Genomic DNA, 23,961 nt, shown 5'->3' with positions numbered 1-23,961 from the left:
TGGATGCTTGGTGCTGGCTCCATGGGGAGAGCAGCTGGAGAGCCCAAATCCCTGAGAGTGGTGGTGGATCCTGCCCTGGCACACAGCTCTGCTGCTGCTGGGGCTGGGCTGGGCTTTTCCTCCAGGGAACTGAGGATGGGACAGCCTGTCCTGGTTTGGAAAGGCTAAGGAAGGCAGGAGCCTCCCCTGAAATGGAAAATGGTTTGCCCTCTCCCTCTGAATTATTGTAATTTTGAAATTAAGGGGCTCTCAGCAAAGATATGGGAATAGGAATACCAGCTCTTTATTAGAGAAGAAAATAAAAATAAAATAAAGATGCAATGATACAAAACAACACTGCCAGAGTCAGAATAGGAGCTGACACTCTCTTGGTCAGGGTGCTGGTAGCAGTCTCATTCCATGGCCCTCCTGCAGTGCCAGCTGTGGCTCTGCTGCAGCAGGGATCCTGCACAAGGGGGGAGTTTTCCTCTGCAGCTCCAGGGCTGCTGCAGATGGGCCTGGGCTCCCTCTGGCCATGCAGGGCAGCAGAAAGCTGCTCCTCTGGCAGTGCAGGGGGCAAAGGCTGCTGTGCTGTGCCAGGCTCAGATTGGATCCAGGTAGGAATGCTTGGCTCCTCCCCTGGGCGGAGCATCTCCCCATGGGATGCTGGAATTGGATCAGCCCTGCAGGGACACTCAGTGGCCGTGGACAGCAGAGATCTCCTGCAGGGAGGGTTGGCTGGGGGAGAGATAAAGAAACAACTGCCCCAGGAACAGCAGAGAACTGCCCCAGCTCTGACAGATTAAACAGAACACACAGCCCCAGCCACATCTTCCATCCTGAGACAGCCCCAGTGGGTCAGGGATGAGGCTCCTCATGGCTGTGGCCTTGGCCCAGGCGCTTTATTCCTGATTTTGGTCAGGATTTTTCCCTCTCTAGGGAGAAAACTGCTCTTAAAGCAGGGAATTATGGAGGCTGCTGGGAGACTTCTCCCATCCCGCTCCTTGGAGTGCCACAGCAAATTCCCACATTCTGTGATTCTGTTGAAGCTGAAGCACTGAGGGACAGTGGTGTTTGCTGGGAATTTGTGTGCTGGGCACACAAACATGAATTCCTGAGTTCCTTTTTTTGTCCTGGTGTGTCCCAGCTCCGTGTGGCATGGGCTGGTGACAGCTCTGGGGGTGTCCTGTCAGGGAATGGCTCCCACTGCCAGAGGGCAGGGCTGGATGGGATATTGGGAATTGGGAATTGTTCCCTGTGAGGGTGGGCAGGCCCTGGCACAGGGTGCCCAGAGCAGCTGTGGCTGCCCCTGGATCCCTGGCAGTGCCCAAGGGGGGTTACAGCTTTGTTTCCAGGCTGTTCCCTGTTTGGCAGCGTGGTGAGCAGCCTCAGACCACCCCAATTTATTTATTTTAATATTATTTTTAATAACACATTGTAGTTTTCCATAAGAAAGGTCTCCTGTTCCCCCTGTGCAGTGTCCTGTGGTGAAATGCCAGGGCTGTTGTGTTGTGTTTGAGTCACTGCTGCTGCTGGAAGGGCTCCTCAGCCTGTTCTGCTTCCTCCTGTCCCCTGAGGAGGAGGAGGAGAGGCAGAGGGAGAGGAGCTGCGTCATCTGGCAGGGCCTGGCTGTGGAAAATGCATCTGCCAGAGTGCAGGGGAGGCTGGGCTCCAGCAGCATGGGAGCAAGGAGCCCAGAGCTCTTAGAGAGAAGCAAAGGTGAGGCTGCTGTGGGCACAGGGCTGCTCTGCCATCCCACATCCCACATCCCACATCCCATATCCCATATCCCATATCCCATATCCCATATCCCATATCCCATATCCCATATCCACATCCCATATCCCATATCCCATATCCACATCCCATATCCCACATCCCATATCCACATCCCATATCCCATATCCCATATCCCACATCCCACATCCCACATCCCATATCCCATATCCCACATCCCATATCCCATATCCCATATCCCACATCCCATATCCACATCCCATATCCCATATCCCACATCCCATATCCACATCCCATATCCCATATCCCATATCCCACATCCCATATCCACAAAGGGTGAGGCTGCTGTGGGCACAGGGCTGCTCTGCCATCCCATATCCCATATCCCATATCCCACATCCCACATCCCATATCCCACATCCCATATCCCATATCCCACATCCCATATCCCACATCCCATATCCCATATCCCATATCCCACATCCCATATCCCACATCCCATATCCACAAAGGGTGAGGCTGCTGTGGGCACAGGGGCTGCTCTGCCATCCCACATCCCAAACAAACACAGCACAAAATCCCCAGCAAACACAGAAACCAGGGGCTCTGCTTGGAGAAGGTTTTTCTGCACTGATGGGGGAATGGGAGGATGACACCCAGCCCCAGCCTGGGTGTGGAGGCTGGTGGGGATGTCCTGTGTCCTGTCAGTGTCCCTTGGCTGGGCAGGGATGAGGAGGCAGCTGTTGGCTCCCTTTTGCCTGGCCACATTCCCTGTTTTTTCCAAGGGAGTGGCTGCTCTTCACCCTGCTCACTGTGGGTGTGTGTGTGAGGAGTTTACAGCTGGGGGATAAACCAAAATTTGGATATCCTTGTGGAATTATTTTTCTGTGTTTGCTACATGGATGCAGCAAGGAGCTATTACTCTCTGGCTGCTTGGAGCTCTGGGACTGCTGTCCTGGCAGGGAGGGTGCACAGTGTCACAGACATCTTTTATGAAAAATCCTTTCCTTAAGAGTTTTTCCTCCTGAGGAGCTGAGAGGCCTCAGGAACAAAATGTCAACAATGATTATCTGCTGCAGTGGAATGCAACAGGTGCATCTGTGATTGGTCTCATGTGGTTGTTTCTAATTAATGGCCAATCACAGTCAGCTGGCTCAGAGAGAGAGCCGAGCCACAAACCTTTGTTATCATTCTTTCTGATTCTATTCTTAATTAGCTGGCCTTCTGGTGAAACCTTGTCTTCTATTCTTTTAGTATATGTTGCATATTCATACACTTCATACATGATGCATAAATTCCATTCAAACACAGGATTCTGTCTGGTCAGTGTCAACTTCTTCCTTTTAATCCTGACAGCGCCTTCCAGGCAGGAAGAAGTTCATTTCTTCTGATAATGGAGCAATAAATTCTTTTTCTCTGAAAGATTCAGGTGTCCTGTGGCTGCTCTCTCACTGCCAGTCCTTTCTTTTAAACAAAGCATCTTACATAGCATTGTTTCTATTTTAACAATTTTATAACCTAAATGTATATTTACCACAGTACTTAAGAGAATTACTCCAGCATTACTTTCTAACACAACACGTATAATATTCATTTGAATATTTGCAAAAAGCCAATCATAAAATACATGCATTTTTTCAGAGTATAGTTTTAATGTAATATATATCATAATATATAAATCAGCCTTCTGAAACATGGAGTCAGATCCTCATCTCTTCCCTCATCCTCAGACCCCTGTGAACACTCTCACAGCACAGAGCAGAGCAGGGTTTGTGGAGCCTTCCCTGAAGGGTCCATGGGGAATTTTGGGAGCTTTGGTTTTGAACAGGAGCGTGCTGGGCGTGCAATGGGAGCATTCTGGAGACCCTGGTTTGGAGCAGGAGGGTTCTTGGTGTGCAGCAGGGAATTCTCTTGTGCTCTGAGCTGCTCCTCCAGGCTGTGTGAGTGTCCCTCCCATGGTGGCACAGAGGTGGCTCTTGCCTGCCAGCCTGGCACACCCCTGCAGAGCCATGGGGCAGATCCAGGCTGTTCCTGTGCTTTGGGAGGTGCCATGGGCTGTTTCTTGCTGTGCTGATGCCTTCATGCCCAGAGCTTCCAGTCCCTCAGGTGCTGGGCTTCCCAAACTATGCATGGCATCTCAGCCTCTTCTGCCTTGCTCCAGGAATCTACCTCTGAGCCTCTGATCCCTTCTGGGCTCCTTTTCCCTCTCTGGCAGTGTGCTGTGTGTCCTTCACACAAACAGCCCTTTCTGGAGCTGCCTGAGGAGGTGCCAAAGGGAGGGGAATAACCTGAAGCAGCTCTGAAAAAGAAATGAGTCTTTATGCTTTGCTGGGCTCTGGTTCAGGCTTGTTTGTGGCACAATAAGCTCAGTTTTGCCAGGGTGGCAGGCACAGCAGGGCTGGGCCAGGCAGGTTCCTTCTCTCCTGCTCAGCTGCTGCTGTTTGCAGCTCCAGATCACTGCCCCAGAGGTTCCCTGTGTCCCCCAGAATCCCAACATTTACAGCTGTGAGGAGCAGCTCCCTGCCCTGCACAGCTGGAGAGAGCCCAGGGGAGCCCAAGGATGGAGCCCCTCTGCTCTGGCAGAGCTGGGGGTGCTCACCTGGAGAGGAGAAGCTCCAGGGACACCTCAGAGCCCCTGCCAGGGCCTGAAGGGGCTCCAGGAGAGCTGCAGAGGGACTGGGGACAAGGGATGGAGGGACAGGACACAGGGAATGGCTCCCACTGCCAGAGGGCAGGGCTGGATGGGATATTGGGAATTGGGAATTGTTCCCTGTGAGGGTGGGCAGGCCCTGGCACAGGGTGCCCAGAGCAGCTGTGGCTGCCCCTGCATCCCTGGCAGTGCCCAAGGCCAGGCTGGGCAGGGCTGGGAGCAGCCTGGGACAGTGGGAGGTGTCCCTGCCATGGCAGAGGTGGCACTGGGTGGGCTTTCAGGTCCCTTCCCACCCAGATAATTCAGTGATTCTCTGACTGTAACCCATGTATGAGTTACAGCCTGTACAGTGTGCTTGGGGAGGGTGAGTGTGCCAGGGCATGGAGGATTCAGTCTGGGATGTGCCCATGGGTGTTTTGTGCTGCTTTCCATCCTGGAGGGGAGCACAGGGAAGCAAACCCCGAAAATCCTGGATTTACACACTTAAAAATTCTGAATTTCTGAGCCTGGGCAGCCTCTGGAACCAAACAGCCCCATCACAGGAACACCTGGGTTTGCTGCAGGGAGCTTTGCCACAGCAGGCAAAAAAACATTCAGCATCTTAAAATGCCTCATCCTCACTGTGTGACCTCCTGGAGTGTTTGATTGGGTTGGGTTTGTGGGGGTTTTTTTTTGTTTTTTGGGTTTTTTGGGTTTTTTGTTTGTTTGTTTGTTTGTTTGTTTTTTGGTTTGGTTTGGTTTGGGTTTTTTTGGTTGGTTGGGGTTTTTTTTGTTTTGTTTTGTTTTGTTTTGTTTTTTGGTTGTTTTTGGTTGTTTTTGGTTGTTTTTTTGGTTGGTTGGTTGGTTGGGGTTTTTTTTTGTTGGTTTTTTTTTTTTTTGTTTTGTTTTTTTGGGTTTTTTTGGTTGGTTGTTTGTTTGGTTTGGGGTTTTTTTTGTTGGTTTTTTTTTTTTTTTTTTTGTTCAGATCAGCTCCGAACCCTGGGAAGCTCCTGTCCCTGTTCTGCAGGACAGCAAGGGTGGCTCTGGGTGGCACTGGGCTCTGTCCCCAGGGTGGCTCCACCCAGGTGTGTGTGTTTTACCTGAGCAGCAGCCTGGCTCTAAACCTTTCCTTCTTTCTTGATTTAGCCCAGCCTCCTGCCCCTGAGCCGTGTTTGGAAGGGTGAGAACAGGTTTCCCTTGTCATCAGAGGAACAGAAGCTACAAACAAAGGCTTGGAGGGTGGAGGAAGAGCCCTCTTGAAGTTCATCAAACAAATAAATGTTTAGAGCAGAGCATGGTGGCTGCTGAAGCCTTTGAGCACTTAGGGAGCGACAGGAAATGTGGAACACTTGAGACAAACAATTAAATTTGGATTAAAACCATCTCAGCGTAACTTATATTCCTGCTAATGTTTCCAAACCATCCTTGAAGTTGTTTGTTTAAATACATTTTTATGCTTCAGTGGCAACAATTGAGGGATAATTTGGAAATGTCACATTTGGCATTTGAGAACACACTTAAATAGCACAAACTGAGGCTCCTGCTGAGCAGGGAGGTGTTCCTGCCTCCAGATATCCATGGAGCTGCTGGGGTCAGGCCAGCAAGGTCCTGTACAGACCAGAAGAATTTCTGCCAGCAGGGAAAATCTCAGGTTTCTGTGGTTGAGATGACCCCAAGGTATTAAAGAATCTTTTTTTCCCAGCCCTGCTACCAAGGAAGAAGTTGAGATTGCTCAGTTCTGCTTTCCAAGATTGTTTATTTTCTCTTATCTGTTCCATTCTCTCTCTGACCTGCTGAGATCTGTCCTGCAGGTTGGGTTGTGGCACAGCCCCTGCCCTTGGGGTGGTGTTGGCTTTTTATACTAAAAACTACTTGTACTTTATTTACAATAATTTTCCAATACCTATCACCTGTGTTAGACAGTCTGTCTCTACTCCAAAGCAATCCAGAAGTGTCACCATCACAGCAGAAGATGGAGGACAAGAAGAAGAAGAAGACGAAGATGAAGAAGACAAAGATGAAGAAGACGAAGAAGGAAACGAGAAGAAGAAAACAAGAAGAAAAAGAAAAGAAGAAGAAGAAGGACAGGACGTGCCCAGATTCCTCCATTTTGCCTCTTGAACTCCCATTCTAAAACCCCAAAATTCTACTTTTTCACCCTGTGACAAATTCACTGTCGTTCTACTCAAACTCTTGTGGCTTGTAAATCCTCACACAAAGCTGGGAATTGTTTCCATGGGCTAAAATCAAAGCCAAAGGTGTTTTTGGTATTTGTGACTCCATGCCAAGGTCTCTGAGCCCCCTGCCAGGGTCTTGACTCATCCAGGGCAGCCAGAGGAATGTCCTGGGATCCCACAGGAAAATACCCCAAAATTCCAGCTGTGAGTGCTGCAGGTGGAGGAGATCTCCACAGTTCACTCCAGGCCTGGCTGGGTCTGTTTGTCCTGGTTTCTCATGGCTGTGGGCAGGAAGGATGTGGTCCTCAGGCTTCTTTGGCTGCCAGCTCTTTGAAACACATTCTGGCTTTTTTTCCTGCTTCCCTGGTGAATTTGGAGTGTTTAAGGGAAAGTCTTCTCCTCTGCAGGCTCCTGATGAGTGGGGGGCATCTGGTCCTCAGCATCAGCTTTGGGCTGGTGCTGGCTCACAGCTGGCTTGGAGATCTCTTCCTCCCCCTTCCAAAAGGGGAAAAGAGGAGTTTGGTGGGGAGGGAATTCTCTGCTGCCCATTCTGTATTTGCATTTTCTACTCTGGTATTTCCTGCAGAAGGAGCCTGGGAGAGGCTTTGGGGCAAGACTGGGGGAGAAACTGCCCCAGGGAGGTGATGAACAGCAAAAGCTGTGGCAGGCTGAGAGCTTTTCTCTTGGATTCCTGGGAAAAGGAGGATTTGTTAGGCAAGAGGGTTTGTAAGCCAAGGATCTCTTCCTGGGAAGAGGATCTGTCTTCCCTTTGGTAATTTGCTCACTTAGCTCCTTCTCTGTCTTGGTTTGTGGGTGGTTTCTCTCCCATTCCTCTGCTTTTTAATACTTGCAGGTTTATCCTTACCATAATTTATTATGGTTTATTTATTATTTATTTGGTATTTAAAAATTTATTATTTATTTAATACTTGCAGGTTTATCCTTACCATAATTATTCCCCTGCTGAACACAGGGGAATATAAAATATAATTCTTCTAACTTAAATAGGAGCTCTGATTATTTCTTCTGTGGCAGGAAAAGATGAGAACAAACCAGGCTGGGGTTTCCTTTGTCTCCTGCTCAGGAAGGTGTCTGGATGTTGCAGTGCTGGAGCCTGGGGATGAAGGGATGGAAGGGATGAAGGGATGGGAGGGCTGAGCTGATCTCTGGGCCAGATTAGGGAGAGATGTTGCAGAAAGCTTCTTCACCAGGCTTGCTTGTGGTGGACCTTTAAATAGCGACTGAGCAGGCTGGATCTGCCTGCTGAGCTCCTCCTGGAGCTTTGGGAAAGGCTGGGAGAGCAAAATCCTGGCAGCAGCCCTGGGTCAGCACTGCCATTTGTGAAATAAATAATGCAGCTCTTGCACTGCTCACTCACAATTGGCCAGGGCTGCTCCCTGCAATGAGATCCTCCCCTCGGGGGTGTTTTAAAGGTTACTTAATTAGGTGTAATTGCAGCAGAATAGAGACCTGCTTTGAGGTTCTGAGTGCTCTGTGGAGTGCCAGCTCCTTCAGAAGTTTGGGAGGCAGATGCTGAGAGCAGGGCTGGGGCCAGGGCTCTCAGCCTCCCCTGGGCCTGGCTGTTTATGGTGATGAACCACAGCACTGGAGGGCTGGGAGGCTGTTCTGGCTTTGGGAATGCTGCAGCTGTGCTTCCCATCCCTGCAGCAGTGTGGGGAGCTGTTCTCACCCCGTCAGCAGCCAGCACAGGGCTGACATGTGCTCTGAGCCCACAGAAATGCTGCATTAGCAGGGATCAGGCATTTCAGCTGATCCCACTGCAGCCCGTGGGCTCAGGGAGTGGGGGAATCTGTCCTCTGTGGGACAGCTGTGTCTTTGGCACAGCCCCTTTGGTTTGGCTGCAGCACTTCCAGCCTGTTTCCCAAAGGTGAAAAAAGGATACTCTGCCTTCTGTCATCAGCATTTAAAAATATTACACATTTTCCTTTGGTTTAGCCCTGAGAGGCAAGGTGGGCTTTCAGGGAGCTTTGGCTCATCCCTGGTGTTAAACACAGAGGGTGGAGGTGCTGCATCCACCTTTGTGTAACCATGAGAGGTTTTACACAGGGTGTTCCCACTCAGGTGGATTCCTGTGGGCCTGAGCAGAGAGGACAGCAGCTGCTGTGAGCCCTCCCTCCTTTGTAGTGCTAAAAATGCCTCACTTTGGCACTTCTGCTCGTCCTTCCCTCTGCCTGAGTTCAGGGATTGTCTCACAGTACAGAGATACAGGATGTTCAGAGCAGATCTGGGCTTCTGGCAGGCAGGGGAGAGTAATTAAAGTTACATGAGAAGTGCTTGGATTTTCATGTCCTGCCACAGCCAAGCAGGACACCAGGACCTTTTTCTTTTTTTCCTTTTTCCCTTTTTTCCTCTGTTTTCTTTTTCCCCATTTTTCTCCTTTTTCCCCCCTTTTCCCCCCTTTTTTCCCTTTCCCCCCCTTTTTTCCCTCTTTCCCCCTTCTTTCCCCCTTCTTTCCCCCTTCATTTCCCCACCTTTTCCCCCCCTTTTCTCCCCCTTTCCCCCCCTCCTTCTTTCCCCCTTTTTCCCCTTTTTTTTTTCCTTTTTTCCTTTACTCCTTTTCCCTTTTTTCCTTTTCTCCTTTTCCCTCCCCATTTGCTTGGGTATTTTGAGATCTTTATCAGGAATATATCAGTACTCTTTCCTCCTCTTTCCCCCCTTTGGATTTGCCCCCAGACTGTGTAGATTAGAGCATCCCTGGGGTTTGATTTTATTCCCAGGGCAGGACGTGGAATCACCATCCCTGTGGGACCCCACATGATTTGATGCTCTGAGCTCCACCAGCTCTTCTTAGGGGTGCTGTGGCCACTAGAAATCTCCCACCCCCCTTTCCCCTCCAAATAATGTCTTTTTGAGATCTGTTTCAGCCCTGACCTGTGCCAGGATATGGGGGAAAGCTGCTGGCAGGCTCAGGGCTTGCAGGGAGTGTTGGCTGCCCAGAATTCCCTCAGGGATCCCACCTGAAACAAGCCCAGTGGATATTCTGTCCTGCTGAATCCATCTGGGGCGTGCTGCAGGCACGGAGCATCCCTGAGGATGGAGAGGAGAGGCCCAAAGCTTCCTTTTCCTTTTCTAAACAGGGAATTCACAGCTGGGGAATCCTTCACCTCCCTGGGAAACTTCCCGTGCCAAGGCTTTGTGTGTGAGCTGGAGTGTGGAGCTGTCACTGCTGGAGCTCAGGGTCATTTGCTGAGCTGAGCTCAGTGCACCAAAGCAAGGAAACTCTTTTTGTGCAGTGAGGGCCCCATGGCATGGCAGAGTGGGCAGCCTGGGGTGTGCCCAGGATGCAGGGCTGTGGGCTGGGGATGCTGCAGGGAGTCCCTGTGGTGCTGCTGAGGTGCCAGGGGACCTCCCCTCATTGTCCCCTCCTGCCCCATGTCCTTTTCCAGGAGGAATCCCCTGGTCTGGTCATGTCCCTGGCACAGGAGTGACCAGAGCCCCCTTGGCAGGTGCCACCCCCTGTCACAGACACATTTTATGAAAAATTCTTTTGCCAGGATTTCTTCTCCTGAGAATCTGAGAGGCCTCAGAAATGAAATATAAACAATAATTATTTGCTGCTGTGGGATGTGGCAGGTGAATCTTTGATTGATCTCATGTGAATTGTTTCTACTTGATGACCAATCCCAGCCCAGCTGTGTCAGGACTCTGGACAGTCACAAGATTTTATCATAATTCTTTTCCTTTCAAGCCTTCTGATGAAATCCTTTTTTTCTATTCTTTAGTGTAGTTTTTTTATATAATATATAATAAATATATAATATATAATATATAATATGTTATATGTTATATGTTACATATTATACAATATAATATAATATAATATAATATAATATAGATTATAGATTATATAGATTATATTATAATATATTATGAAAACTATTAATATATAATATATATTATATTAATAGTTTTAATATTATATATTATATATTATATATTATATATTATATATTATAATATACATAATAATATGTAATACATTATTCATTTTAATATATAAATAATTTATAATATATAATAAATCTATAATATATAAATAATATATAAAACAAATATATTATTATAAAATAATTATAAAATAAATATATATTTATATATTATTTATAAATATATACTTATTTATATTTATATAAAATAATGATTATAAAATAAATATATTTATAAAATATATACATATAAATATAAAATAAATATATAATATATAATAGAATAATAATAGTCTTCTGAAACATGGAGTCAAGATTCTCATCTCTTCCCTGGTCCTGGGGACCCTCAAACACCCCCACAACCCCAGCTCTGCTCCTGCTGCTGTGTCTGTGCTCAGCTCCAGGCAGCCTGGCTGCCTTCAAGCAGTTTAAAGCTCTCACTTTCCAGCAGGATTTAAGTCAGCTACTTAACCCACCTCATCCTCTTTCACTCTTTAATGCTCTGTGTTTCAGCTGCTTGGGCTCCAGGCAGGGTTTGTGAGCAGCCACAGACACACACAAGAAGCAAACCCTTTATTTGAAGTATTTTTGCTGGCCAGAAGCAGGATTGTGGCTTCTGTCTCGTGGGTTGAGATCGGTGTTCAGTTTGGTGGAGTGTTCCTGTTTGGTGCTGTGCCATAGGAGAGTGCTGGGAGCTGCTGTGCTCAGGATTCAGCTGAAACCTCAAATCTGGGAGCTCAGAGCTGCTCACATTTACTGCAGGCACCTAAAGCAGTTTGAGCCTCAGTGCTGTGGTTTTCCCAGCTGCCCTGATGAGGTGCTGGGTTTAGCCCAGTCATCAAAATGAACAAATGAAGAAAACAATCCCAGGCTACTCCCAGCCCTGCCCAGCCTGGCCTTGGGCACTGCCAGGGATCCAGGGGCAGCCACAGCTGCTCTGGGCACCCTGTGCCAGGGCCTGCCCACCCTCACAGGGAACAATTCCCAATTCCCAATATCCCATCCATCCCTGCCCTCTGGCAGTGGGAGCCATTCCCTGTGTCCTGTCCCTCCATCCCTTGTCCCCAGTCCCTCTGCAGCTCTCCTGGAGCCCCTTCAGGCCCTGGCAGGGGCTCTGAGGTGTCCCTGGAGCTTCTCCTCTCCAGGTGAGCACCCCCAGCTCTGCCAGCCTGGCTCCAGAGCAGAGGGGCTCCAGCTCCATTGCTGGGTGATGCTTGGTGAGGGGAGCAGTCCAGGCACAGCAAATATTCTTGTTTTCTGTCTGTGAGTTCTTTGGAGTGTCAGCAGCCACTCACCTCAGCCTGGGGTGGTTTCTCAACTGGTAACGGCGATTTTAAGCCTGGCCAGCAAATCCAGGCAGGTTTGGATCAGCACATACTGATCCAGCCTCTTCACTGTGTGCCTTTTGTTGTTTGCATCCATGATGTCGGGGTTGGGGAGGTTTCAGAACCATTTCCCCTCGTTTCCCCCTGCCCACAGCCCAATTTAAATTCCTTTTTATTGTTTCTCTTTTGCATAGAGCAGACACCTCCCTGTGTGTCCTGCTGAGCTCTGGGTGGGTGAGGTGCCCTCCTGTGCCATTGGCACCAGGGTTTGAAGCCCTCTGTGGTCCTGAGGAGCTGAAAACCACAGAAACTGTAATTTAGAGTGTGTCATGCTAATCCCTTATAGGCTAATCAAGTCTGATTAAATGTCACTTGCCCTTCTGTTATCTCTGTACACAGATAACAAATTAAGTGACAGCTTCATCCAGGCAGCTGCCAGATGCATTAACTGGAGCTGACACATTCCTACGAGTTGTTTTTATTAGTCTCAAATACCTTTGTTTAACATACAAGAAACCTGACTCAGCCAAGATGATGAGTGCCATGTGAGTTTAGGAGGTCTGTCTGCCAAAAAAGAGTGCTCTAGAAAACTGGAGAAGGTGTTTGTGTTGTCTTCTCCTGTTCACTGATTCTCAGGTGAGCTTGGAAAGAGCTCTGAGATCATTGAGCCCTGAGGCTGCCAGAGCTCCAGGAGAGCTTGGACAATGATCTCAGGGATGCCCAGGGTGGGATTGTTGGGGGTCTGTGCAGGGCTTGGACTGAATGATCCCTGTGGGACCCTTCCCACTCAGGATATTCTGATTCCATGTTTTATGGTCTCAGCCCTGTGGGTTCCTCATGCCAGCAGAATTTTAGCTGTTCCTGTGGGAATGTGGGATGACCAAAGCACGTGGAGCCGTGGGTGAACAGCTCTGAGTGTGCTGTAGATGTGATTTTCCTATAGAAACACATAGCTGGCTTTCAGAAAACCTAAAAGAGCTCAAACCACTCCCCAGTGGTGCTGCAGGGTGAGCAGGGCAGCTCTGAGCTCCATGGGCTGAGTCTCTGTGAGACCTGTGTGAAAGGAGAGCTTTGGTGATTCACCAGCTCCTTCCCCAGGAACAAACTGAAACCCCAAACTGAAACTGCACAAGTGCAGCCCTGGAGACTCCCTCCTGTGCATGAGGAAGAGGAGGAGGAGGAAGATGTGTGTGGCAAGTCAGGGCAGGTCTGCAGGATGGAGCTCACCTCTCTCACCTTACCAGCTCCCTCCCGGGATTGTTCCTCAGCTGCAAAAGTAGACCTCAAAAGCGCTTAAAATGATGGATAAATGTCTGGTTGAGCTTGAGAAGCATCTGGTGTGAAGGATTTTCTGCTCATGGCAGAAGGAAGGAACCAAATGCACCTTTTGGAGACCCTTTGGGCCCTGTGGTTCTGCTCTTTTCCCATTCTCTTTGAACAGCTCAGAGCATCCTCAGAGTGCCCCTTGCTGCAGCACCCCATCCCAACCCTGGCTTGATGTGATTCCCCTCCCCCCCAGGCATTGTCTAATTGAGAAAATGTTTCAATTATATGGCCTAAATTTGTAACATGGAGCAGTTCATTATCACCAAATCCCCTTAATTGGGCCCTCCTACCAGGCAGCCTATTACAGAGTTTCCCAATTAAGACAGGACTTCTTTAAAACCCATAAAAATAAACAAATCCCTGGCAAAGCAGGTCCATGTTACAGGAGACACTGCCTGAAATGCAGCTTCAAGGCTAAACAATACTTTCAACACCAACCAAGTCCTAATTAACCCCTTTGTTCTGATTACTTATGTTCCCTTCAAGGAGAACAGGCCCAGTTTGGGGACAGCTCAAGAAATTCACTGTTATTTTCTCAAATCTTTCTGATAAAGAGAAAAAAGTTGGTTGCAAGGTGTTTCTGTGCTGGAAGCTGCTGTTTCCTGCAAGGATTCCATAGGTAACTCTGCTTTTTTTGGTTGCAGGTAAAGGACCTAACAAAATACCTGGATCCCAGTGGGTTGGGAGTTATCAGCTTTGAAGATTTCCATCGGGGCATCAGAGCCATCAGAAATGGAGGTGAGTTTCCTGCTGTGCTCTGAGTGAGGATGGGAACTGGCCAAATTTAACACCATGGATGAGCTGAGAAGATTGTTCAAAGAGAGGGAGAAGCTTGGGGAAAACCATCTAGGTTTGGTTTTCTGAGTTCCTGCTCTGTGCTGGGTGGAGGGGAAGGTGGAGAGGTTGGGGGCATTTAATAGGGGTTGAAAAAGGTGGTACAGCAGTTGTGGTGGTGGTTCCATGTTTTGTTGTTAATCAGGAAAGTTCCTTCCTACAAAGAAAAATCACTGGGAAATCATTTCCTTCTGGTTTGGTGTCTCTCACCTGTGTTTTTGGGAGTTCTTGCTGTGGTGGAGTGGCTGCCAATGCTGCTGGCTGTGACATCTTCCATCACTGGCACTGAGCATGGAATGGTTTGGGTTGGAAGGGCCTTAACACTCAACTCATACCATCCATGGGCAGGGCACCTTCCACTGGAATGGGAATTACCATGCATTTACCAATTTATTGATGAATTTACCAATGCATTTATGACCTTCACTCCAACATGCTCAGATGGCTTTTAGCAAGCAGCACATGAAACCAGATCTTTGAACTCCCTGGCTGGGGTCAGGATGATCTTCCAACAGGCCAGTGCCAATCCACACCTGGCTCCTGAGGGATTCCTGCAAGAGCTTCCAGAGCAGCAGCTTGGTGAAGTGTGAAGTATCTTTCTGGCTGGTTGCCATTTGAACCCCTTTGCTGCAGAAAAGGGGTTTTTTTTCAGTTGTTTTTTCAGTTTGGGATTTCTCTCAGAGTGTCAGAGGGTCATTTTGGGCCAGGCAGGGTGTGAGAAATCAGGGGATCTCCTTTCTGAGCAGCTGGAGTTCTGAATGTGCAAATGTGAATTATCATCCTTGCACAATAGTCAGCTCTGCTCAGAGATGCTTATCTGGGATTCCAGCCCTGCCCATGGAGTGTGCTGCAAGGGTGGCAAAGAACCATCCTTCCCATACAAACTGTGCTGTTCCAGGAGTAAAAACCCCTCAAAGCAAAGGTTTCTCCTGTTCTTCTGTCAGTTTTCCATCCTTCCTCCTCCCCAGTTCCACTCTCACTTTATTTATTAATTTATTTACTGCAAGGGTGGGCAGGCCCTGACACAGGGTGCCCAGAGCATGATTTGGGTTGGATGTCCCTGGATCCCTGGCAGTGCCCAAGGCCAGGTTGGACAGGGATTGGAGCAGCCAGGGGCAGTGGAAGGTGTTGGAGTTGGAATGGGATTCAAAAATTACCCAAAATGGCGTACGGGGTGCCCAAATGCTGCAAAAATGCAGCTGCAGAAAAGGTGATTGTGGGATTTGGACTCTCCAGACTCTGGGCTCTCTTACTTATAACCCTGGAAGCACAGAATATCCTGAGCTGGGAAGGACTGAGGGGAGCACCCAGTCCCACTCCTGCCCTGCTCAGAGCCCCCAACAATCCCACCCTGTGCATCCCTGGCAGTGCTGTCCAAACCCTTCGAGCTTTGAGCTCCCTTCCCACCCAAACCCCTCCAGGATGATTTGAGCTCAGGGCTGCAGTGTTTTATGGCAGCTCCCAAGTTTCCTGAGCAATTCCCAGCTGCCAGGAAGCAGGAGGAGCTGCAGCACACTATTAATTTGTAATAAATTGCCATTGGAGTAGAGCATTTGTGAAAGGCCAGGCTCGTGTTTCTCCTCAATAATTCATCACTTTGGTGTTGTGTTCTATTAATTGAATGGGAAAAGCAGATCCAGGCAAAGCTTTTAGGGGCTCTATTTATTAAATTTGAAAGAGATTGATATGTGTTTATTACAGTGGTTAGGAAGGGCTGATCTCTCTAACAACACATGGCATTAAATGGTTTAAAAAGAAGCCCAGGGCAGGGAGCAGAGCAGTTTCTTTTTTTCACAACTGAGCATTGCTCACATTGAAGGCACCTGAAGGATTTGCTGCTGTTTTTTAGACAGTCAATATTGATCATCCCTTTGTAACCAAAGCAGAGGTCATGCTGCTGCTGGGTGTGCCTTTTAACAAGGTTTGTTAATTAGCTGGGCCTATTTTTAGTCAAGGAATGCTCTGCTGGATTTCTTGGTGCTCTGAAATTCTTGGGTCAGTTATAGAAGAGAGAGCTGGTGTCAGCTTGGACCTTTTGGTGAAGTCCTCATCTTTTGGTGTCTGTGTTAATGCAGGGTTTATTTTTGAGGATGTCCCACTCTTCTCTGCCTCTCTTCTGTCTGGGAGGAGATTTCCTGGGATTTGCTTGGAGTCTGACAAACTGAAGGTGCAGTTACAAACCCAGCCAAATTTCCTCTGTCAGCTGCATTTCTCACAACTGCTTCATGTCCACTTGGCCTTTCCGTGCAGGATGCTGAGCTGTCTGTCTGTCCCTGTGCCAGGGCATGTCCCACTGCCCTCCAGCCTGGAGCAGGAGCCACTGAAGCCCTCACACAAAGCCCCAGGGCCACCTCTGCACTGCCCTGGGCCAGCTCTGTGTCTGTCTGGCCAGGTGATGCTGACTGAGAGGGACAGAGCAGAGGAATTGGGATTTGAGGCTTTAAGGAGAGATTTTAGCCACTCCTGGCTGTCTCCTGCCCTCCCACAGTGAGGGCTGGGTGAGAAAGCCTGGTTCACATGGATGTGGATTTTTGTAGGTTCTCATGGATATAAGTTTTTGTAGGTTCTCTTGAGTGTAGATTTTTTGTAGATTCTCATGGACGTAGGTTCTCATGGATGTAGATTTTTTAGGTTCTCATGGGTGTAGTTCTTTGTAGGTTTTTACGGATGTAGTTTTTTGTAGGTTCTCGTGGGTGTAGTTTTTTGTAGGTTCTAATGGGTGTAGTTTTTGCAGGTTCTCATGGATGTCATTTTTTGGTAGGTTCTCATGGATGTAGTTTTTTGTAGGTTCTCTTGAGTGTAGATTTTGTAGGTTCTCATAGATGTAGTTTTTTTGTAGGTGTTCATGGATGTAGATTTTGTAGGTTCTCATGGATGTAGTTTTTGGTAGGTTCTCATGGGTGTAGATTTTGTAGGTTCTCATGGATGTAGTTTTTTTGTAGGTGTTCATGGATGTAGATTTTGTAGGTTCTCATGGATGTAGTTTTTGGTAGGTTCTCATGAGTATAGATTTTGTAGGTTCTCATGGGTGTAGTTTTTGGTAGGTTCTCATGGATGTAGGGGTTTTTTTATGCCTGCAGTGTGGATGGCCAGGGAGTGCTTCCAGAGTAATTTGCTAGTAAATATCCCAGTAAATTTGGGTAAATCACCCAAATACCAGTAAATCCAGAGGCTCTCCCTGCTCTGGGAGGTGCTGAGCCTGTGGCTCTCAGGTGCTGAGCTCTGTTCTCAGCCCTGGGGCTGTGGGGCAGGCTCAGCTCCCCATGGTCTCTGTTCCTGCTCGTGGCTGCTGGGTCCCCTTGTCCTTCCCTGCTGATTATTTATGTTCCCTTCAAGGAGAACAGACACAGTTTGGGGGCAGCTCAAGAAATTCCCTGTTATTTTTTCAATAAAGAGGAAAAAGTTGGTTGCAAGGCGTTTCTGTGCTGGAAGCTGCTGTTTCCTGCAAGGATTCCATAGGTAACTCTGCTTTTTTTTGGTTGCAGGGAAAGGACTTAGATAGCCTTACAAAAAAGACTAAGCCATATAATAGGCCAAGAAACACAGTGTATTGTAATTAAGAAATAGTTGGCTTCTGTTTGTGATGGTGTGAATTATAACATCTGTGTTGTCTCAGCCTTCTCATGAGACTAAAAATGGAATAAAAGTTTTTAAATGCCTCTCAGAATTTTAATTTTTTAAACTAAAATTTTAAAAATTAAAATTTTTAAAATTTAAAAAATAAAATTTAAAAAATAAATTTTATTTTTTAATTAAAATGTTTTAACATTTTTTTAAAAATGGAATAAAAATTTTTAAAATGCCTCTCAGAATTTTTAAAATTTTTAAAATGCCCCGTCTCTGAGTCAGGGGAAGGCTTAGTGTGACCGAGTCCCCTTGTCCTTCCCTGCTACTCAGGGAGTGGCTTGCCTGCTTTTCCAATCTATGCTATTATAAGCAGAAGAAAATTTTTTCTTAATTATAATACATTATAAGCATTTCTTGGTCTGGGTTTGGCTTGGTACACTATACTGTAAATGTCTTAAAGCTAATCATTTAAAATTGCTTACTACAATGTATCTTTTATAGTTCTGTTTCTCTAAAGTATCTAGTTTTATTTGTAAGGTTATTTTTTGAAACTTGTTTCTAGTTCTATTTCTCTCTTAATAATGTCTGTCTGATTCTATGGCATTTCTAGGATAGTATTTTTTATTTCAGGGTTTGTATACAGATGTATGCTATGTGAGCTTTCTGTCAGGCTTTGAGAATTCTCTACAAATTAATTTCCCTCATTTCCTTTTTTTCCTTGAATGGAAAAAAAAATATTTCCCACAACCATCAGTGAGATGGAAGGGAAAAGAAACAGAGGGAGCCAGAGTGAGTCCCTGCATCATCAGAGTGAGGAGGTCCAGCTCCTGGAGGATCTCCTCAGGGAGAAACAGGAACCAGGGATCACATCCCAGCCCCTTGGAAAGCTCAGCCTAGCAGGAAGGAGCCTGTTTGTGGGCAAGGAGCAGCCCTGGGATGGGGCAGTGACATTCCAGGGGGCTGGAATCACAAATTGAGGTGCCTGGAACAAGGAGCAGCCCTGGGATGGGACAGTGAGGTTCCAGGGGCTGGAATCACAAACTGAGGTGCCTGGAGCAAGGAGCAGCCCTGGGATGGGACAGTGACGTTCCAGGGGGCTGGAATCACAAACTGAGGTGCCTGGAACAAGGAGCAGCCCTGGGATGGGACAGTGAAGTTCCAGGGGCTGGAATCACAAGCTGAGGAGCTGCCTTGGGATGGGCAGTGAGGTTCCAGGGGCTGGAATCACAAACTGAGGTGCCTGGAACAAGGAGCAGCTCTGCCCCTCTGGTCCTGGCTGCAGGAGCAGCTGGAGGAGGAGTTGTGGGGGCAAACAGGATCAGGCTTAGCTGGGCCAGGCACACAGCCAGGCCTGTGCTCACCCACAGAGCCCTTCCCTTGTCCAGGTATTGAAACCTTCAAAGCTTCAGACACACCTGGTGTTTCTGCAGGGGCCTCTCTGAACATCTCTGTGCTCACACGGCAGCTCACAAGGGTGAGGAGCAAGTTGTGTCATGCACACGCATCCTAGGAGCTAAAACATCTGGAACATCTGCCTTGCAGGGAAGGGGCTGTGGGAGGTGCTCACAGGGCACTGCTGGAGGTGGCACCTTTAGGGACCCCTGTGCCAGGCAGGGAAAGGGGCACTCCTGGAGCTGCCAGCCTCACCCAGCCCCTCTGCCTTGGCTTCTGATCCCTGAACAAAGGGGCCCCTGTGCACTAAGAACAGACAGGGCATCCACGGAGGGATGGATGTGTCCAGGAGCTCAGGGAGGGCCCCAGGATGGAAATAATCACAGCTCTTTTTTAAATTATTGTTTATTTTCTAAATGCTTCAACTAAAAGCCCATTGGATTTGGGGAGATGGAAAATCCAGCTCAAGAGCCAACACCCAAACCTGGAAACTCTAAGAGAGTTCCTGTTTGCAAGGAGAGAGACCTGGGAGACGCCTGGCAGTGCCAGCTTTGGAGGAGCTGGGTCACAAATCCGCTGTGCCAAGGGAAAGATACTCCATGGGCTGAGTAAGAGGAGCAGGAGGAGCACCTTCAGCTCCCCAGAGGCACTTCCAGAGGCTGGCTGGAGGGAAAAGCCTGGAGCTGGGAAGCTGGAGCAGGCATGGCAGGATGCTGAGGAGCAAATTCAGGGCTGGGGGTCAGGCTGTGGCTCTGCCTGGGTGGGAGCACCACACTGTTCCTAACTGGAACTGCAGAGCCTTTGTGGGGCTGCAGCTCTTCAGTCCCCATCCCAGGAGCATCCATGGGAGGATCTCAGGGGCATTCCCAGAGTTTCTGCTCTGTGATCTTGGAGCATCCCTGGGAAGATCTCAGGGGCATTCCCAGAGTTTCTGCTCTGTGATCTTGGAGCATCCCTGGGAGGATCTCAGAGGCGTTCCCAGGGTTTCTGCTCTCTGATCCTGGAGCATCCCTGGGAGGATCTTGGGGGGTGTTCCCTGCTCCCCAAACCTTGGGAAGATCCCTGGGAGGATCTCAGGGGGCATTCCCAGGGTTTCTGCAGCCCTGTCCAGAAAGGTTGGTGAGCTCCTGGCAGCTGAGTGTCAGCTGGGAATTTCCTGAGAGGAAAGGCCACATGCAGCCCTTCTCTGAATAAAGGATGTGAGTGTTGTACCTTGTGGGAAAAACAGTAAAGGTAAGAAGAGGCAGAACCCAATCCATCAATTTTTAGGCATTTTTCAAATAACACACAGATGAAACTGAAAGGAAATCCCCCTATTTTAATCAGAAGCCCTGAGCTTCTCACCTTTACTGTTGTTCCCACAATACCTTAAAGGCTTAGAGCCAGGAGGGAGCTGCACATCAGCTCCCAAACCCAGATCCACAGAGCTTTCCCACGTGCATGCTGTGTGCCACATTCCCTGCTCCCACTGCCCTGGCTGTGCCTCGGGCTGTGACAGTGCTCAGATGTCACCTCAGAGCCCAGTGTGCCCAGAAGCCTCTCAGAGGCACTGCAGGCAGCACGTGGTGGCACAGGCTGGCTGCCCTGGTGACCTGGATCCTGCTGGCTCCTGGGAGCATTCCAGGGTGTGGGATACCCAGTAAGGTAACCCCTGTTTGCTTTGTGTGGAGGTTTTTCCCCCCTCTGTAGGATCTGCATTGCAGATGGGTTTTGCTACGCAAAAGGAAAGCTTTCCTTGCCCAGGGATAATTGCAGAAGCCCAAGCTTGCATTCCCCTCCACTCCCCATCCTGCAGTTATTTCTGTCTGTGGCCATCCTCAGCACCCTCTGCCCCTCCTGGCTGCTGCAGGTGCAGTGGGTTTGCAACAGGGGGTGCCCAGGCCCAGGTGAATATTGCAGCTTTTGCTTTTGGGGAGGAAAGCCTTGCCCAGGGCTCAGCAGATGGAAGCAGAGCCCGTGTGCCCGTTTGACTAAACTCAGGGAGTAGCTGGCACCGCTCTGAGCACTTCCCACGTTCCCCTGGGATCTGCTGATCCCTGGATTCGTGCAGCACTGCTGCAGTGGAGACCTCCCTGCTGCTCCTGCTGCTCCTAACCCTGGCTGAAGCAGCATCCACAGGGACACAGCTCCTTGGATGGCTGAAGGTAGGACAGATGCCTCTTTGTGTACAGCTGGCGTGCAGGGAACGGGGGGTGCTGTGAATGGGAAATCAAGATTGATTCATGAGCGAGAATAAAACCCAAATTGCTCTCATTATGTCTTCTGCTGTTTTATTTTTGCCTTTGCATCTTGCTGTGCTCTGGCAGATCCATATGGATGTGCTATACATACTGCTGGTGGGGATAAGGGCTTTAGGAAGATGAGTGTTAATTCTGTCCCTGAAAGGAGTGGAGATTTAAATGGCTCTTTAAAATTTATATGGATACTTGAAAAAAATATAATCCCTGTGCTGTTCTTGGGAGCTGGGGATTGTGCTCATCTCTGTGGTGCAGGAGGAGGATTGTAGCACCAGGATTGTGCTGGTCAGGTTTGGGGTCCATGTGCTTGTCTGTGCCCCCTTCTGCCAGGGACAGGAGCAGCCAAGGCTTTCTTGAAATTAATTTGGATTTTTTTTTTCCCTTGAAATAGTGGTGCTTAGAGGGTTATATTGGAAACCACTGGGCCTGCCCATAAAAATGTGTGAGGGCTTCACTGGGGTTCTTTAGCCTGGAGAAAAGGAGGCTCAGGGGGATCTTCTGGCTCTGCACAGCTCCTGACAGGAGGGTGGACACGGGTGGGGGTCAGGCTCTGCTCCCTGAACAGGGACAGGAGGAGAGGGAACAAACTGTGCCAGGGGAGGGTCAGGCTGGACATCAGGAGGAATTTCTTCATGGAAAGGGTGGCCAGGCCTTGGCAGGGGCTGCCCAGGTTGGGGTTGTAGTCCCCATCCCTGGAGGTGTCCAGGGAAAGCCTGGATGTGGCACTCAGTGCTCTGGGCTAGTGACAAGCTGGGCACTGGGCACAGATTGGACCTGATGATCTCAGAGGTCTTTCCAGACTCAGTGATTCTGGGGTTCTGTTGAGTCTGTAACTGTGTGCTTGCAGAGAATGGGGAATTAGGTGTGTGAGGGATGGAACTGAGCTGCTTTGGGGGTGCTCTTGGTCACAAGGACCTGGGTCTGTCTCCATCCCTCTCCTGACAGGAGGGTTGGGTGTGACCAGGGCACAGAGACCCCTCTGGAGGGGCTGATGCTCTGTGGAGATGCAAACAGCAGGAGCACCAAGCAGAGATGGACCCAGCCCAGCTGGAGGCTGTTCCAGGGAAGAGCAGGACACAGGTACAGCCCCAGGGCAGGGACACAGAGCTGGGTGCTCCTTTCCTCCAGCCCCAGTGTCCCTGGAGAAGAAAAGTCCCTCTTCTGCTCCCAGGAGCCCCAAAATGCTCCTGTGTGTGTGAGGAACTTTCTCTCCAGCTGTGCAGCCCCCAGGATCAGCAGATCCTGGCTGCAGCCCTCCTCCCCATGGCAGGGTGAGCAGGGAGGCATGGATGAGCAGGGGGCATTTTCTGTTCCCCCTGGAAGCTGGAGCAATTGCTGGGAGAGGAACCACAATCACACTGTTCTCAAGCTCTTTTGAAGTCCCTCTTTCTGCTCTAATACAGACATAAAATCATTTAAGCTGGAAAACTCCTTCAGAATGATTGAATCCAACCATTAATGGATTTGATCTAATAACAATAAACCAGAGCAAGGACTTGGCTGCTGATGTGGGGGGGCACTTCTGGCTCAGCAGAGCAGTTTCTGCACTTGCATTTCTCTTTTGATTTCCATAAACACTTGTTTGTAGTGAATTCATCGGTGTGGCAGCTGGGTGAAGGGTGACAGGGGGGAGGCTGCTGGGTGCTCCATGGCTCAGAGGGAGCTGTGCTTCCCCAAAGCAGCCTGGCACATGACATACTGCATTGACCTACTTTTGGGAGAGGAGCACAAGTGTTGGGAGAGCTGTGTCTGTAGGCAGTTCTGGGATGAGAGCAGCAAGGAATGGCTCAAACACGCTGCTGCAAAATGCTGTGAAGGGTCTGGGGACCAGGAATGGGAGATTGGCATGGGAATGTCTTTGAAAAGCCAGGTGTCTGCTGAGGAAGGCAGGAGCCTGCCTTGAAGTGGAAAAGGTAAATCTCCTCCCTCTAAAATTATTGTAATTTTGAAATAAAGAGACTCTCAGGGAAAGATATGGGAATAGGAATACCAGTTCTTTATTAGGGAAGGAAATAAAAATAAAATAAAGATGTAATAATACAAAACAACACTGCCAGAGTCAGACCATGCCCTGTCCCCTGTGTGTCAGGGGGTGTCCCAGCCCCATCCCATGGGGGCTCAGCCCTCCTGCAGTGCCAGCTGTGGCTCTGCTGCAGCAGGGATCCTGCACAAGGGGGGAGTTTTCCTCTGCAGCTCCAGGGCTGCTGCAGATGGGCCTGGGCTCCCTCTGGCCATGCAGGGCAGCAGAAAGCTGCTCCTCTGGCAGTGCAGGGGGCAAAGGCTGCTGTGCTGTGCCAGGCTCAGATTGGATCCAGGTAGGAATGCTTGGCTCCTCCCCTGGGCACAGCATCTCCCCATGGGATGCTGGAATTGGATCAGCCCTGCAGAGACACTCAGTGGCCGTGGACAGCAGAGATCTCCTGCAGGGAGGGTTGGCTGTGGGAGAGATAAAGAAAAAACTGCCCCAGGAACAGCAGAGAACTGCCCCAGCTCTGACAGATGGGAACAGAACACACAGCCCCAGCCACATCTTCCAGCCTGAGACAGAATCTCTGCACCTCTGAGAATTCCTTCTTTAGCAATCTCTTCCCTTTCATGAATTCCTGCTTTGGAGCATATGCCTGAGAAATCTGGCTGTGTCCAGTCACCATTGTGGACTGTAACAGGTCTAAAATACACCCCGAGTCCAAGGGAGTTCTGGTTCTAAGCTGGGATTAAACCTGGGATCAAATCCCCAAAGAATCACTGTTGGTTCAGCATTCCTTGGCAGGGAAAAGCATTGCTGTGTAGCCAGATCCCCTGGAAATCAAA

The 23,961-nt window shown here is 49.0% G+C and overlaps 1 protein-coding gene across 2 annotated transcripts in view; it reads left to right on the top strand.

Annotated features, from left to right (window-relative positions):
- The window catches only part of RAB11FIP3 (RAB11 family interacting protein 3), an 80,800-nt gene that overhangs the window by 8,211 nt on the left and 48,628 nt on the right, over window positions 1-23,961 (top strand). For both annotated transcript variants that reach the window (XM_058816109.1, XM_058816108.1), the window contains exon 2: window positions 13,765-13,858. In XM_058816109.1, coding sequence (XP_058672092.1) covers window positions 13,765-13,858 — 94 coding nt within the window. The remainder of the gene's footprint in view (window positions 1-13,764; window positions 13,859-23,961) is intronic.

This window comes from Ammospiza caudacuta, chromosome 17 (genome assembly GCF_027887145.1).
Source record: "Ammospiza caudacuta isolate bAmmCau1 chromosome 17, bAmmCau1.pri, whole genome shotgun sequence".
In the NCBI taxonomy this organism is placed as follows: domain Eukaryota; kingdom Metazoa; phylum Chordata; class Aves; order Passeriformes; family Passerellidae; genus Ammospiza; species Ammospiza caudacuta.
The sequence above is the reverse complement of the archived record's forward strand: the minus strand, read 5'-3'. Positions and strand labels throughout refer to the sequence as shown.